The following is a 16,447-nucleotide window of genomic DNA, read 5'->3' on the forward strand; positions in this document are numbered from 1 at the left end:
GGCCGGTCCCATCGCAGGCAGGCGGCTTGTAAGATGAGCGAAGGAGCCGAGGGGGAGGGAGAGAGAGGGGGGGGGGAGAGGCAGAGAGGCAGAGGGGGACGCCTTGTCATTGCAGAATCGCTCCCTCCGACAGTCGCCAGCCCGGACTCGATGTGCCGGGCTGCCTGCCTGCCTGCCTGCCTGCCTGCCAGGGGCGCCGCGATGATGGGCATGAGCGCCAAGCCGCCGTTCGGCATGCACCCGGCCCTGCAGGAAGCCAAGTACCCGGCCCTGCACGCCGGCTCGGAGGCCATGCGCCGCGTGTGCCTCCCGGCGCCGCAGGTACGTAGAGGGAGCCCCGCCGCCGCTCCGGGGCACCGTTTTTGGGCAGGCCCCGGCTGAATGCGTCTTTCATGTCGCCAGAACAAGCGCGTCTGGCTCTCTCTCTCCCTCTCCCCCCCCCTCTCATATCCCCCCCCCTCCGATCCACACGTCTGTTGCAGCCAAGCATCTTCGGCCTGCGTATTAATTTTTATGACCTGGGCTTTGAGGAAGGCTCTCGGTGCCGGGGAGGGGGAGGGAGAGGGGGAGACGTGTTTTTGCATCCTGACTTGACAGTGTTCCCCCCTGACGCCGCTGTGCGCCTTCTCGCTTGCAGCTGCAGGGCAATATATTCGGCGGCTTCGACGAGAGCCTGCTGGCCCGGGCGGAAGCGCTGGCGGCGGCGGACCTGGCCGCCCACGGCAAGAGCCACCACCCCCACCACCCCTTCAAGCCCGACGCCACCTACCACACCATGAGCAGCGTGGCCTGCCCCGCCGCCCCCTCGCCCGCCGCCCACCCACACCCCCACCCCGGGGTGGCGCACCTGGACGGCGACCTGCTGGAGCACCTCTCGCCCGCCCTGCTGGGGGGGCCCGAGCCCGGCGCCGTCCTGGCGGCCCAGCTCCACCCGCACGCCCCCCACCCCCACCTGGGGGCCGCCATGGGCCACCTGCACCCGGCCCTGGGCGGCCTGGGGCACCCCCCGCCCGTCCAGGCGGCGGCGGCGGCGGCCCCCCACGGCGGGCTGGCCTGCCTGGGGGACGCGGCGTCGGACCCGCGGGAGCTGGAGGCCTTCGCCGAGCGCTTCAAGCAGCGGCGCATCAAGCTGGGGGTCACCCAGGCCGACGTGGGCGCGGCGCTGGCCGAGCTGAAGATCCCCGGCGTGGGCTCGCTCAGCCAGAGCACCATCTGCCGCTTCGAGTCGCTCACCCTCTCGCACAACAACATGACCGCCCTGCAGCCCGTCCTGCACGCCTGGCTCGAGGAGGCCGAGGCCGCCTGCCGGGAGCGGGGCGCCAAGGCCGAGCTCTTCGACGGCGCCGCCGGCGGCGGGGGGGCCGAGCGCAAGCGCAAGCGCACCTCCATCGCCGCCCCGGAGAAGCGCTCCCTCGAAGCCTACTTCGCCCTCCAGCCCCGGCCCTCCTCCGACAAGATCGCCGCCATCGCCGAGAAGCTGGACCTCAAGAAGAACGTGGTGCGCGTCTGGTTCTGCAACCAGCGGCAGAAGCAGAAGCGCATGAAGTACGCCGCCGGCCACTGAAGCCCGCCCGCCCCGTCGGACCACCCAAGCAGACGCCGCCTCGGCACACCAGCCGGTGCGTGTGGCGGGGAGCCCGGCGAGGACACTCCGCCCCGGCCGCCTAGCCGTCGAGCCCCCGGGTCTTCCCCTCCCGCTGGCCGCCGGCCCGCCCCGTCGGACAACCTTAGACGCGCAGAGGAGACCTTGACAGACCCATGGCTGCGTGGCTGGGCTTCGCCGGCAGGGATCTCGACGAGGACGGCCCGCCCCGGCCGCCAAGCCGTCGGGCCCCCGGGTCTTCCCCTCCCGCTTGCCCCCGGCCACCCCGTGGTCATTGCGGCCGCCTGCCCCCCGGGGTCCTTCCCCGGGGTTCTCGGCTGCCGGAAAAAAAACGATAGGTCTTCCCCCCCCCCTCCCTCTGCTGCATCATCCTGGGTTACGGTTCCCTCGACCGTGTGTCTTCTTGTGCGCTAGAGCGTATGAGGCTTGCCACTTTTGCTGGAAGAGGGGACCCTGGAGAGGTACTTGGTTTTTTTTTTTAAAAAGTTAAAATTAATAATAACGCAATAAGAAACTCGAGGATGGTTGTGGTTTGGAGGGGGAATGGACCTCACGAGAGAATGAAGAGGTGTTTTTTTTTTTTTTTCAGATGCGTGACTTATATTAAAAAGGCTATTTTCAGAAGAAAAAACGCATTGTTCCAATTTGAAGTCAAGTTTTGGGAAGGTTGCTGATCAACTGCTTTTCCCTTGCCTGGTCAAATTGCATGCTCTCCGAGTTCTGTAATTCTTTTTTATACTGGGATGCTTTCGTATTGGGGGGGTGGGGTGGGAGAAAGAGCTATATTTTCAACTCAGCGAAACACACGGGCTGGTCGTCAGATTCTTCTTCACACACTTGATTATCTCCAAATAAAGTCATTTTTCGGGGGCGGGAAGGGAGGCGTCTGCTTTAAATTCACCATTCGGAGCTGAATTCCTTTGGCGGAGCAAAAATCCTAAACACGCCAGTCCTAGACACGTGTACAGGGGAATGTCTCGTTTATTTGCTTGTTCCAAACAAGCGTTTTTAAGAACCCATACAGCAAAACGTGCATTGGTTTTAGTCAATCAGATTCACACCCGCGTCCATAAAAAGAACCGAGGCGGAGTACTAGGCTTTAAGGTGATTGACTTGGGTAGGGCGAATGTGCTTTCAATCCAAGAGCATGCATCTTCCCGCTGTCGTCAGAGAGACTGCGCTGGACCTCCGAACAAGCTTGAACTTCTGTTTGGCGCCGACGTGCGTTGCCTTGTACCCAATCTGATATGAAGGCAGTCACGGGGGAGAGGGATCATTCAAATAAAACCTGTCCGTCTCCGTCCGTTTTTTGCTTTTGTTTTAACTAAAGCTGAATCCACACGAAGCTGTAGGAAATATGCTGAATAATGCACTTTCAATCCACTTTCAATGCCCTTTAACGATCATTTGCAAGGGGATTTTGCCGTTATACACAGTAAAACCCACTTGCAAAGTGCATTGAAAGTGGACTGTAAGTGCATTATTTGGCATGTGTGAAAGCACCCATAGTATCTTCATTCTGCATTTGCGGCAAATTCGCACTGTCCCGCCCCGCCCTCCTCCGCAGAATTCTTCAGGTTTTGCTCCTATAGTTCGGTGCACCTGCCTACCCAACTATAGGAGAGGCCCGTTTGTTTGCTGCATCTGTCTGTCTCCCTACCTTCCGGAAATTATTTTGGAAACTTCTCAAATAAAATTCTGTATTTTCCAACCGGAATGAAAATCTCCCCCTCCCCCCCGAAAAAAGTTGCTGTTTGGGGTTGGGTGGGGTTTAAATTGAAAAATCCCTGACATATGAGCGAAGCTAGCCCTATAGGAAGTTTTGTACTTGAAAGAAACTGATAATGCTATTTTATCTATGGGCAGGATCTATGCTGTTGTCGATTTAATGGGCAAGCCATTCCTTAGGGTGTTACTCGTTATTTATATATTCCTTACTTTATTTATTTGTTTGTTTGTTTGTTTATTTATTACAGCTAGATTCGGGTTTTTCCTAAGAAATCAGGCCTCTTCATACTACATTTTGTTTGCGTGTTGTTTACCGCTATAGCGGTGTTTGCACTTATTAGTGTACACAATCAAAGTTCTGTCTGTCTAGAGAAGAAATGTAGAGTAACGTTTGGCAGATCCTTGAAACGTCTTATAGAGGAAGTTTGCTAATGGTTAGAAGCAATCGTGCAAATCATATCTCTGCTCATAAGAAGCCAAGCTGACTTTCCTGTAACAAAGTTTAGCTTAGTTTTCCCCCCCACATGAGACAGATGGAAGTTCATTTTCTGAAGTTTCATTAAGAAAACCAAAGCAATAGAAACAACTCTACCCAAGGTTCATTTGGAATTCTGTTTAAAAAGAAAACGAGGGCTTTTATTTATGAATCCCAGAAGCACCTTAAACGATTAAAAATTAATGATGGAAGCCCATTGATCTTCTGCACACCTCGTCTTCCCGTTTCAGTGAATATCCAGCAACAAAATTCCGAGTAGAGACTACTCACCTTTTAAAAGTCATACTTTTGAGTTGTGGAAAGAATCATAAGAAACTAGAAGTATAACATTCCTCATACGTCCTGGTTTTATCTTGTTTACATGGTGCCCCAATGATTCCCCCCACCCAATCAAATGTCCTTTAATAATAAATGCCCTTATGTCATTACATTATATTGTGGGTTCTGAAATTTTAAAATAAGGTTGATGCAATATTAATTGGATAACTGGTATAAAAAGGACAGAAAGCAACTCTGCCGGCGTCCTTTCTCCACTGGCCGCTAGGAATTCAATACCCTTGAGCGGCTTAGTTTTTAAAAAAGAAATCCAGGTAAGAGATATTTAAATTTTTCTCTCAACTATGTTTCCGTTAACTTCACCTGTTATATATTTCTGTATACTTTTCCTTTAATATATAGGCTGCCGGTCCGGTCCCAGAAAATATTTTGCTACTTCTAGATACTTTCCCTTTGCGTCTACACCAGTTGTGTTTGTTTGATCAGATAGCTAATTTGCCAACCCGAGATTAACAAGGAATACTCTTGTTTTAACATTCCTGTTATTACAAACAATTTAGATGGCATTCCTAGATGAAATGACTTCTTCTACAAGTCAGGCTAAATGCGGAGCAAATTGGGAACCTGGGAAGTTTGAAAGAAGCGTCTTTTATTGTCAGCATCTTTTGTTTCCTTCTTGGTATATGATCTCGGGAATTTAAAAAAACTTTGCCAAGCTCCAGAAGAATCACTTTTGATGAACCTGTTTTGCTTCCCAAAGTTGGCATTATGTCTTTCAGCATTTGGACAGCTCCCGATAAAGTCTCTCTTTCGCGCTTTCTCCCTCTCTCATTTTTTCTCTCTCCCCCCTTTCTAATTTCAGAATCTGACGTCCTTTCCCACAGTATTTTGACATTTCATTCCTGCCTCTGTCCTTTTTTCTGTATCTTCGTTCTTTTTCGAAACCTCATCTTTTATTTATCAGTAGCTGTTGGGTTGTATTAAATGATCGCTCGCTTCTTACGGGCATCGCCGCGGAGAGCCACTCGCTGCGTTGAAGCAAGGCGAACCATCGCTTAGCTTGGGTTGGAGAAGAAGAAACGGGGATTGAGTTAGTCTAGAGGCCATTTATGCATGGGAGGTTTTGCTTTGGATTTGCCGCTCTCTAGATGCACATTTTCCCATCCAAATTCTCAAAACTCAACAATAAGACACCATGCAGAGTTTAGAGAAGTTGGATGGGGAAAATGTGCATCTAGAGAGCAGCAAATCCAAGGCAAAAACCTCCCATGCATAAATTGCCTTTTAGTGATTGTTTCTCGTCGACTCTTCGCCGCGTGTAGCTTTGCAGTTACAGCGCTCTTCTGCCTTGGCGGCCTTTTGAGAAGGAAGTCCAGAATTGATCTAGAGAGGGATGAAGCAAATGTAAAGCGATGCTGCAAAAGAAAGGGGAAGTGCTTTGTCTGTGACCATTTATGCATGGGAGGTTTTGCCTTGGTTTTACCGCTCTCTAGATGCACATTTTCCCCATCTGAATTCTCAAAACTCAAAAAGAAGCCCTCATGCAGAGTTTTGAGAATTTGGAGGGGAAAATGTGCATCTAAAGAGTGGCAAATCCAAGGCAAAACTGCCCGTGCATAAATGGCCTATGTTTCTTTCTGTTCTAATACATATGGGAAAGTGTCGCCTGTGTAAAAGAGCTTCTTTATGGGCCGTAGAAGTGTCACGTCTGGGTTTTATTCAGGCTAAAGACTCGCTTAATCTCCAGTGGATCCGTTGCCTGGGGGTTGGAGTTACTCAGTCCTAGCAGTAGGATAGGACTGCGTTGTGTTGGGGTACCTTTTATCTTATTCCCAGCAGTGCCTTCTTAACCAACGGCGGTTCCATTGATCCGGGCAAGGAAAGGATGAACAGAGAATGTCCATACGTTCATATATAGTATTACTGTGCCGAGAGGTGATTTGGTGTTGCATTTCCTGCTCCTCTTCCGTAGGCATCTTTTGCCAATATAGTTTTACCAGCCACCGGTAGAGACCTTTGGGGATACCTTTTTGAAGGTTTCTATATACAGAATAGAGGGAGAAAGGAAAGAATCAAAGCAAGGGTGTTTAACACAATCTCTTTCTTGTGAATGACCTCAAATCAAGTATGCCAGTTTCTTTCTCTTCATCTACCCCCCTTCCAGTACTCATTTAAAAAATGGGGAAGGACAAATTGGTCGTGGGGTCTGAGTGGAATGCCCCCTCCTCCAATCATCTTCCATCTTTGGGGGAGGGGCTGTGGCTCAGTGGTAAAGCATCTGCTTGGCATGCAGAAGGTCCCAAATTCAATCCCCGGCATCTCCAGTTAAAGGGATTAGGCAAGTGAAAGACCCCTGCCTGAGATCCTGGAGAGCCGCTGCCGGTCTGAGTAGACAATACTGACTTTGATGGGCCAAGGGTCTGATTCAGTATAAGGCAGCTTCATGTGTTCACGTGTTCATCTCCCCAACACGTGCGCTCAGGTACCCACACAGTGTAAGTAAAGCTGCTAACCAAACTCTCCGATCAGGTCTGAAGCTTGCTTGGGCAGCCAGGTATGGAGCGGCCAGCGAGAGATTGCTACCGCCCGGGCGCAGAGTCAGATGTAGAGGGCCATTCGGTAAAACTGAGTTGCAAAACGCCGCCCCTCTCGCTTTTTGATTCAGTATCTGCCCCCCTTCCTTGTCTTCGGCGTGTCCCCCTTACTCTCTGGCTGAGCGATTCTCCTCCCCGCCCTCCTTTCTCTCCAGAACCAACGGGTTGAAATTAAATCAAAAGAGTTTCCGTCTAGACTTTAGGAAGAAATTTCTAACAGTTCGAGGGGTTCCTCAGTGGAACAGGTTTCCTCGGGAGGTGGTGAACTCTCCTTCCCTGGAGGTTTTTAAGCAGAGGCTAGATGGCCATCTGTCAGCAACGCTGATTCTGTGACCTTAGGCGGATCATGGAAGGGCCTTGGCCATCTTCTGGGCATGGAGTAGGGGACACTGGGTGTGTGTGTGTGGGGTGTGTGTGTGTCGGAATGTCCTGCATTGTGCAGGGGGTTGGACTACTAGATCACCCCGGTGGTCCCTTCCAACTATATGATTCTATTCTATGATTCTATTCCGTCTTGTTTCTGGCCCTCCATCCTCTTATGCAAAAAAAAAAAAAAACCCTTCTCGCTCACTCCCTGGAGGGAAAACGCTGGGGCTCTGCAAACTTCCTCCTCTTCTGCAAACATATTTAATGTTCACGTCTCATAAATCAAGACAGTAAAAGGCTCCCGCCCCCACCCAACGCGCTGATTAGTGGCTCCCAAACAACCCAGCCTAGTAATTGCCTGAATTCCTCTGGGCCGCTCTGGGCTTGGAGTTGCACTCGAGGATCTAATCAATTAGTCATTAGGTGGCTCCATTAGCTCCCCTAATAGAAACGCCTCGTGTTAGTTTTCCTGTAAGTGAATGAATTAAAACAATGCGCTCATTAGCGCCGCATGACGGCCCAGCCTCGTGGAAACCTGACACGGCGGCCTCTTGCAGCCTTGGGAAAGTCGACCCGGCGCTGGGTACGGAAAGCTCCGTTTCAGCAGGATGGAAAGAGTGAGGTGCCTCAAACAGCGTTCGCCCACCAGCGGCCGGTCCCCTTCAGTTTTTTAAGACGGCAGGGCAGGGGAGGGGGGGGGGGGAAGGCAGCAGTCCTTCGCAGGCTGGCTTCCCAGTAGCCGTGCACCAAGTTCATTCATGTAGCAGATCCAGCTGCATGTACGATCCTTAAGAACCCAGGATACAGCTTGGGTTTTTTTTTTAAAAAGATGCAAAATGGTTAAGAGCGGTGGTTTGGGACTGTGGGCTCTGATTGGGAGAACCGGGTTCAATTCCTTACTCCTCCACATGAGTGGCAGAAGCTAATCTGGGGAACTGGATCTGTTTCCCCATTCCTACACACCAAGCCAGCTGGGTGACCTTGGTCTCTCAGCCCCACCAACCTCACAGGGTGGGTGTCTGTTGTGGGGAAGGGAAGGTGATTGTAAGCCGGTTTGATTCTGCCTTACGTGGTAGAGAAAGTCAGCATATAAAAGCCAACTCTTCTTTTACTCTATCATGGTCTTGGTGGTGGCAGTAATGCCTCTGAGGGCCTGTAAGCCCACCACTCCACTGAGCAAAGCTGGATGCCTTTCTCCATCCTAAAGAGCCAACGGAAGAGCTACTTGTGGAAGGCTCTTTAAGCTGGAAGATCTTCCTCCCTCCTGAAAGAGGCAACAGGCTAATGTATGCACATGGCTATAGTCAAGACCCTGATAGATGTCTGCAAACATTTTCAAGAAGAGTGAATGGTGCAAATAACTTGGGCTTGTTGCTAATGAAACTGGAGCTGCTACTAATCTCTTTCTAAAGGGCAATGTTAGTACAGATCGAGGAGACAGAGCAACCAAGGGGAAAGGACGCCCAGGGAGTTTATGCATTCTAGCACTAAGAGGAAAGGGCTAAAATCTCTAGGTTCAAGCTTATAACAGCAACCCCAAGCTACTAATCCCACAGTAATCAAGTCTCTTTCTTTCCAGATATCCTCTCAAGGAGTATAGTTAAATTTCTATCCTGACCTCCCTAAATCTTATGCAAATCCACATCTGAATCAATGATGTGGGAAAGGTATTTCTAATCAATTCCTTAAAAAATACTGAAACTACTTTTGGTATTTATTTTGTGTGAGAGAGAGGGAGGGGGGGAGAGAAGTATCTGTGCCAAGGCTGAGCCAAAATGAAGAAGCAAACCAAACAATTTGAGGCCTATCAATACTGGCATTTTCACTTGTGGCAAGCGAACTAGTTAGCATTTGGATAAATAAATGGTTTATTAAAGTGGAGACCTATGCCTGTGGCCCACAAGTATGCAGGGAAAGTCTCACTTAAACCAATGGGACTTGCATATACATAACTTGTAGCCAAGACAATGTTGTGGTTTGAGGTAGTTTTGAACAGGCAGAGAACTGCCTTTTGGAGCCTGATGGTCCATTCTAAAGTGGCTGGTGGGGAGCATCACAAATTGCATTTATGGAGTCTCTCTCACAGCATATCCCCACGTACACACAGTATGCAGTCATCTATATTCTAAAAACACAGATAGAATTCATACTCAAATTGTTGTTTTTCTATCACTATTTTTTCCCTAGGAGTTATAACTTTCTTCTGGAAATATCCAGGTTCATTTCTTATTGCCACATGGTCTGCTGTAAGCCAACCATGTAAACACAGTGTTTGAAGGGAAAATGCTGGTACATAGTAAAGATATATTGAAGCCTAGACTCAGCTCTTTGATCATCTTGGCTCTCATACCACACATGCACAGGCATATAGTTTAAAAGGGCAAAGGTAGTCCCTTGTGCAAGCACTGGGTCATTACTGACCCATGGGGTGACACCACATTATGATGTTTATTAGGCAGACTATGTTTATGGGGTGGTTTGCCATTGGCTTCCCCAGTCATCCAAACTTTACCCTCAGCAAGCTGGGTACTAATTTTACTGACCTTGGAAGGATGGACATATAGTAGTCATACTGAAAATGCCTCTCTTTTTTGTGATTTGTGAAGTGGTTTCCTCACATGATAGGGCTACCCCTGTTTTGGAGAGCTGGTGTAGCACAGGAGAAAGAATGAGCTGGGAGGCCCCCAGTTCATGTCTTGCCTTTGCCATAAACACAGTAGGCAGCCTTGGTGCTGGTGGTGGAAAGTGCTGTCAAATTGCAGCCAACTTATGGCCACCTTGTAAGGGTTTCAAGGCAAGAGATGAACAGAGGCAGTTTGCCATTGCCAGCCTCTGTGTAGCAACCCCAGGCTTCCTTAGTAGTCTCCCATCCGAGGACTAACCAGGGCCAACCCTGCTTAGTTTCCAGGATCTGATGAGTTTGAGCTAACCTGGCCTATCCAGGTCAGGGCACCCCTGTAAAATATAGAACGTTAATAATGTGCATCATTCTAGAATCGTGGGTTTTGGCTTTTTTTTTTTTTTTTTTTTTTTGGTGTTGTACTCTCTGAGCGAGCCATCAAAACCTGCAAGTAAACTTGCTTAGGATTGCATTGTAAGGCCAAATACATGAGAATGTTCTTTCTCTGTGTGACATCCTGCCCATGTGTGTGTGTGTGTGTTAAGTGCTGTCAAGTCGCCTCCGACTCATGGTGACCCTATGAATCAATGTCCTCCAAAAGTCCTATCTTTGACATCCTTGCTCAGGTCTTGCAAATTGAGGGCTGTGGCTTCCTCTATTGAGTCAATCCATCTCTTATTGGGTCTTCCTCTTTTCCTGCTGCCCTCAACTTTTCCTAGCATAATTGTCTTTTCCAGTGACTCTTCTCAGCCTCCGTTTAGTCAATTTAGCTTCTAAGGTCAGTTCAGGCCTGATTTGATCTATAACCCACTGATTGGTTTTTTTTTTTTTTTTTTTGGCAGTCCACAGTATCCGTAACACTCTCCTCCAACACCACATTTCAAAGGAATCTACTTTCTTCCTATCAGCTTTCTTCAATGTCCTGCCCATGTAGTCACCCAAAATAATAATACTGATTGGCCTTACGGGGCTGTTGCAAGGAGTATGGTGATGATGTATGTGAAATGCTTTGAATAGGGAAAGGGCTACATCCACATTAACAGTTATTTGTATCGCTTCCAAGGCTGCAGTACTTGCAGATGCAAGAAAGATTCAAGCCCAACCGTACATTGGAGAGAAGAATGCAAAGTGATTTCAGGCAGAATTTCACATTCTCGGCAATGCCAGCTCACCCGTGAGATAAGACTCTCCTTTCCATGGTGGCCAAGTCAATCCTCCAGATGGTAGAACAATAGCATGTCTAACAACCTTCCAATTTTCATTTTTTTTCTGTTCATAAAAGACTGAAACAGCAAAGCAGCTGGCCCTCTTTTTTTCTCAAATAAAAATCTTAAAGATGTGAAATATAAAACATTCCTCTGTGTGAGGCTTGCAAAGTGCTGGGGATCGTTATTCATGCCAATGGAAGGGTTAGCTCAGCTGGATCCTTTGCAATTCTTCTTTAAGTAATCTTAGCAGTACTTTTGAATGAGGGAATTCCTGCCAGAGCACATATTGTGCACATTCTCTGATCTGATAGGTCTACTTGGCCAAATGCAAAAGATTCTGAGCTTCTCCAAGCCTAAAATAGTTGTCATGCAAGCATGACAAAATTGTTCGTGCTGAAATCAAAGGAGCTAAGAGACTGTTTCTTCACAGCCACTCATATTAGCAACATCGATCCAAAGGAAAATCCAAACGTAAAGTTACTAATATATTTTTATTAAGGTGGAGAAGAGGCCACAGTTCAGTGGTAGAGGATCTGCTTTGCACTCTGCAGGTCCCATGTTCAGTCCCTGGAATCTCCAAAGAAAAGAATCAGCTGCAGGTGATGTGAAAGACCTCTGTGCTCCATGGACAGCTGCTACCAGTCAGAGCAGACAATACTGAGGACCAAGAGGCTGACTCAGTATAAGGCAGTTGCATGTGTGTGTTCAACCAAAATGATACAAACAGTAAAGAAGTCTCGAGTTCTACAGAAATCTCCATCAGACTGGACAAGGGTTGGCAACTTCTTGGATAAAAAAGAAATCCTGCCCTTTTAACAGAGGCTTATTTACTTGGTTATTTTATTTACCTGTGTGCTATGAAAGGCTTCAGCTGCCCATTCCCATACATGAAAATAGAACATTGTTCTGCAGGCTTGTTGGCAATCCGAAACTGAACATTGGCAAACAAAGAGGGAGGGTTCAGGCCATGATTTTTAGACCCCTCATCTACCAAATGTGTAGAATGCCAAGAAGGCTTGGATGGAGTGTAGTTGGAATCAAGTTACACCTTTAGCCTTCTGAGAAGAAGGGGCTGCAATGGTCATCTCTAGTTGCAAATATACCAACAATTGGTAAATCCAAAGTCTCTAACACCACATGGAACACACTAATCCTTTAAAAGGCCGAGAGGAGAGTGAAAACATGGTAGTTGCTATATGAACAACCCTGAAGATGAATGTTAGTTGATGCATTAGGTAAAGGGTCAGTAGAAGCCAAACTGATTTTCTTTGTCCTCTTTCCCTTCACTTCCTAACCCAAGTGGTCACCAGGTTCAGATCCTGTGAAAGACAGAATTTTGCTAGTTGAAAAAAATGCCCATCATAGCTTGGGTTGCCAACAAGTCTGAAGCCAAAAAAATGTCATGTCCCTTCAATAGACAGTTGATGTGTGGAAATGGGCAGGTGAAATTTTTCACGGCATTGAGGTAAACCATATCACCCAATAAATAACATCTCATTAAGGTAATAAGACACCAGTAAGGAAACCGGAGAGATATGAGGGAAATGGTCTGTTCAATGCTTTTTTATAATGTTCTGAAACAAGAGACTTGGGTTAGGGAGAAATTCTTAATTTTTATCTCCCTCATGTGCACAATTATTTGTGAGCCCCAATGTGTATACTATTCATTTCTAAAAAATACAGGAATTCATGGGAAGCAAATGTAACACTGGTGAAGTAGTCACTGATCTTTGTGGGTCTTCTCAATCTAAAATAAAACTACTGCTTGTGTGTATCTTTGCAGGACTGGGGTATTTGGTAAATAATTGACCAATTCAAAGTGGGAAAAGCCCTGGCTAAACTAAAGCATATGTGTGCGTGAAGTGCCGTCAAGTCGCAGCTGACTTATGGCGACCCCTTTCGGGGAGTTTTCACGGCAAGAGACTAACAGAGGTGGTTTGCCAATGCCTTCCTCTGCACAGCAACGCTGGTATTCCTTGGTGGTCTCCCATCCAAATACTAACCAGGGCTGACCCTGCTTAGCTTCCGAGATCTGACAAGATCAGGTTAGCCTGGGCCATCCAGGTCATATAGTGCTAAAGAATTTTTGCTTTCTTCAGCTGGTTATTTCACCATAGTTGACATTCCCACTTTAAAATCATTACATTAAATAGACACAACTGAATATCATATTAAATAGATCCTGTAAGGAAGGGGAAGAGGACAATAAATCTTTGAAGCGAGAAAACAGGTGAGAATTATCAAGAGCTTGCACATTGGTTAGAGTCAAGCAATGATTTGACGATATTCATCTTGGATGCTGGATTTTATCAATGTGTGGATGACAGCCAGTTCTATATTTCATTATCTAAGCCTCCAAATGTATCCATCTCAGTTCTGAACCAGTGATTTGAGGCCATGGTCAAGGGGTTAAGGCGAAACAAGTTGAATCTGAATCTAGACAAGACAAAAGGAGCGCTGGTTGGGAAGACGGATACTTTGGAGGGAACCGAGCCATGAGTTCTGGATGCAGTGGAGTTAGCTTTGCATATCAAGTTATGAGCTTGGGAGCTTTTGCTGTTTGGGAAGTAGGTTGATATGTTAGCAAAGAGTGCTTTTTATTAACTGTATCTGGTTCATCAACTCTCTCCTTTATTTTTCTTAGACTCAGCTGACATCGTTTCTGTAACCTTGCATTTGGACTACTGTAACATAGGGCGAAAACGAATGGTCGCTTTAGCCTACTTTATTCCCTGTTTCAGCCAGGATTCAGCCAGCATCCAATGCATGCGTTTCACTGAACGTGCGTTCAATCCTGGCTGAAACAGGGAATAAAGGAGGCTAAAGCAACCATGCGTTTTCGCCTATAGACTACCTGGGACCACATTTGAAGACAACATGAAAACTGCAATTAGTTCAGAATAGGCAGCCTAATTATTGTCAAGGGCTAGCCAATGGGAACAAATCACTTTTTAAAACAGCTACATTGGCTGTGAGTTGACTTCTGAGTTTAATTCAAGGCACTGGTTATAACCTTTAAAGACTTCCATGGCCTAGGACCCACATGTCCATCTCTCCCATATATCCCTATGAGCCATTTATGGACCTTTAGTTGCCATCTTCTGGCTGTTCTACTGCTTAAGGTTGTCCACAGTGTCTTTCAGAGTTCAGCCTTTTTCAATAATGGCTTCTACCGTGTGGATGGGCTCCCTGAAGAGATGATAAGAGCTGTGATTGGAGGAAACATAGGCAACCTGCAATGGAGCAAAATGGGAGTGGGTGCATTTGTGGATGCCAGAAAAGCATGAAAGGAAAGAGCTACACCCCAACACACAATGATCCTCAGTTGCTGTTTGCTGATTTTTAAAAAGTGCTCAGGAGATCCATTCACAAATTGCTTTGTTTAGCCTGAGAGCTGATATTTTTACACTTCATAGGCTATAATACGTGTGTTTAAAAAATCCCAACCTGACATTATATGGGTTTGCCATCTTTTTATCAGCTGCTGTTCCGATGCCTTTAAGTGTACTTTAGTTTGCATCTAGGAACAAAGAATAATCTCTGGGTGGAAGTGGCCCAGGTAGTAATGCTCATCACCAAGTAATTACGGTTTTCACTGTTGGTATCTGCGACTCAAACTGTTCTTAAAGGCTCAGGGGTAGAACAGATTGGTTTATTATGGTTATCCCTAATTCTTTGCCATTTAGCATCCTTCCTGTTTCTTTTGACTGTTTGACATCAGGAAGCTACTACTCGTAGGTCCTTTAGGTGTGTCAGATGGATCAGTTTAGACGAGTCTGCTTTTTGGAGATTAGGTACATAGAAATACTCTATCAAAGACACATTCCTAATTCCTTTAGTTTGTTCTTTAGAATTATTAGTAGTGCACTGGGTACCGTATAACATGATTTTAGCAGCTTTGCAAGCTTTGTGGGTGCTCTGGATCTAAAGCATTTTTTTCTGTTATATATATATTTTTATTGTTTTTCAATAATTACTATACATCTCATTTGACAATACATCCTATATACCAATCTTTGACTCAATAAAAAAATTAAAAAAAATTATTAGGTGCATGTCTTCAATATTAAATATAATTAATTATAATTGACTTCCCCACCGACTTCCTCCCTCCCTACAAATTTCTGGTATCTCCTTTGTATTAATATTTTCTAATCCTTATAAGTCATTATTTTAATGTTCTACTTTCCCCTTATTTAATATATTTCGATAAGCAATAATAATATAATATTAATATTAAAGAGAGAATAAAAGGAAAAAATAATTAAAAAAATAAAAACAGAGACATAACAAAACACATTAACATAATTTTCTCCAGTCACTCCTCTCTGTTATAGAAAATGGATTAGATCTTTTTAAAAAAACTTTATATACCCCCAAATAAAAAATTAAGTTGGTATTATTTTTCTTCTACCCCCCCCTTTCCCATACTAAGAGTCAAATTGGTATTCTTCTGGCTTTCTTAACCCTTCTTTTTAAACTTTTTCTTCTGCCTGGAATTTCTGTTGCCATCTACATGCTTTCTTGAAGAGGTCTCCTGTCTGTGACAATCTTTACCCATTGTTCCTTGGGCTGTTGATTCTTCTTCCTGCATTCCTGTAGTTTGGTCTGACAGCTCATTATTTCTTGTCAAAAAGTTTTTAATATCTTCCAACGAATTGACAGCATATTTAACTTGTTTATAGGTGAAGGTTGTGGTAGCAACCAGCTGTATTTTATTCCCTTGTTTCTCAGCATCTCAGCAAAGTCTTTATAGATGGCTCTCTTTTCAATCAGGTGACGAGGAATGTCTTTGAGGATTATTAGCGATGTATCATCTACACTTAAATGATTCTCCAAATGAAGTTTCATAATTATATTTTTCATCCTGATATCAAAGAAAGAGACCAAAATCTCTCTAGCTTTTGTTTTCTGTACTCGAGTTGACAAGGGGATTCTGTATATCTTGTTTATTGCATAATTTAATTCTTGTTCATTTAAATGAAATATATCAACAAGCGATCTTATGATGGTCTCTCTGGTGCCCCCTAGTCTTTCAGGCAAATTACGTATGCGCAGGTTAGATTCTCTCTGTTGCAAGTCCAAAACAGCAAGTTGATCCTTCACTCGCTCTTCCTGGAGTCGTAATGCTTCAATTTGTTGTGCTTGAGATTTCATGTCCATTTTAACTCCTTTCAGTTCTTCAGTGTTGTTTTTAATTGAAAGTTCCATCTTATTCATGCCATTTTTCATTACTGTAATTTGATCCTTTATTTCCTTTATTTCATTTATTAAGCCATCAAATTTTTGAGTAATAATTAAAGTCATTTGTGTAGCTGATTGTTCTTGTTGCATGGAAACCTGTTCAAACTTCTTCTTTATTAATTCAGTTTGCATAGCCAACATTTCCTGAATCTTTTGATGATTACTTTCCATGGTTGTCTGTGGCTTTTGTATTTTCCAGACTGATAAGTTAAATATAAGCAAAAAAGCTACTAAGTTGTTAGAAGGCTCTGGCTTGGCTTTGGAGCTTATTCCAGGAAGTATACAGAGAATTATGAGGCAGTGGGCTTTCTG

At 45.8% G+C, this 16,447-nt stretch overlaps 1 protein-coding gene across 1 annotated transcript; it reads left to right on the forward strand.

Moving 5' to 3' along the window:
• Positions 1 to 201: 201 nt before the first annotated feature.
• Positions 202 to 1,564, forward strand: POU4F3 (POU class 4 homeobox 3). Its single transcript, XM_056862864.1, has 2 exons — positions 202 to 321; positions 638 to 1,564. Exons 1-2 carry the CDS (start codon positions 202 to 204, stop codon positions 1,562 to 1,564), a joined length of 1,047 nt encoding a protein of 348 aa, XP_056718842.1.
• The last annotated feature ends 14,883 nt before the right edge of the window (positions 1,565 to 16,447 follow it).

Source organism: Euleptes europaea, chromosome 1 (genome assembly GCF_029931775.1).
Source record: "Euleptes europaea isolate rEulEur1 chromosome 1, rEulEur1.hap1, whole genome shotgun sequence".
Classification (NCBI taxonomy): Eukaryota; Metazoa; Chordata; class Lepidosauria; order Squamata; family Sphaerodactylidae; genus Euleptes; species Euleptes europaea.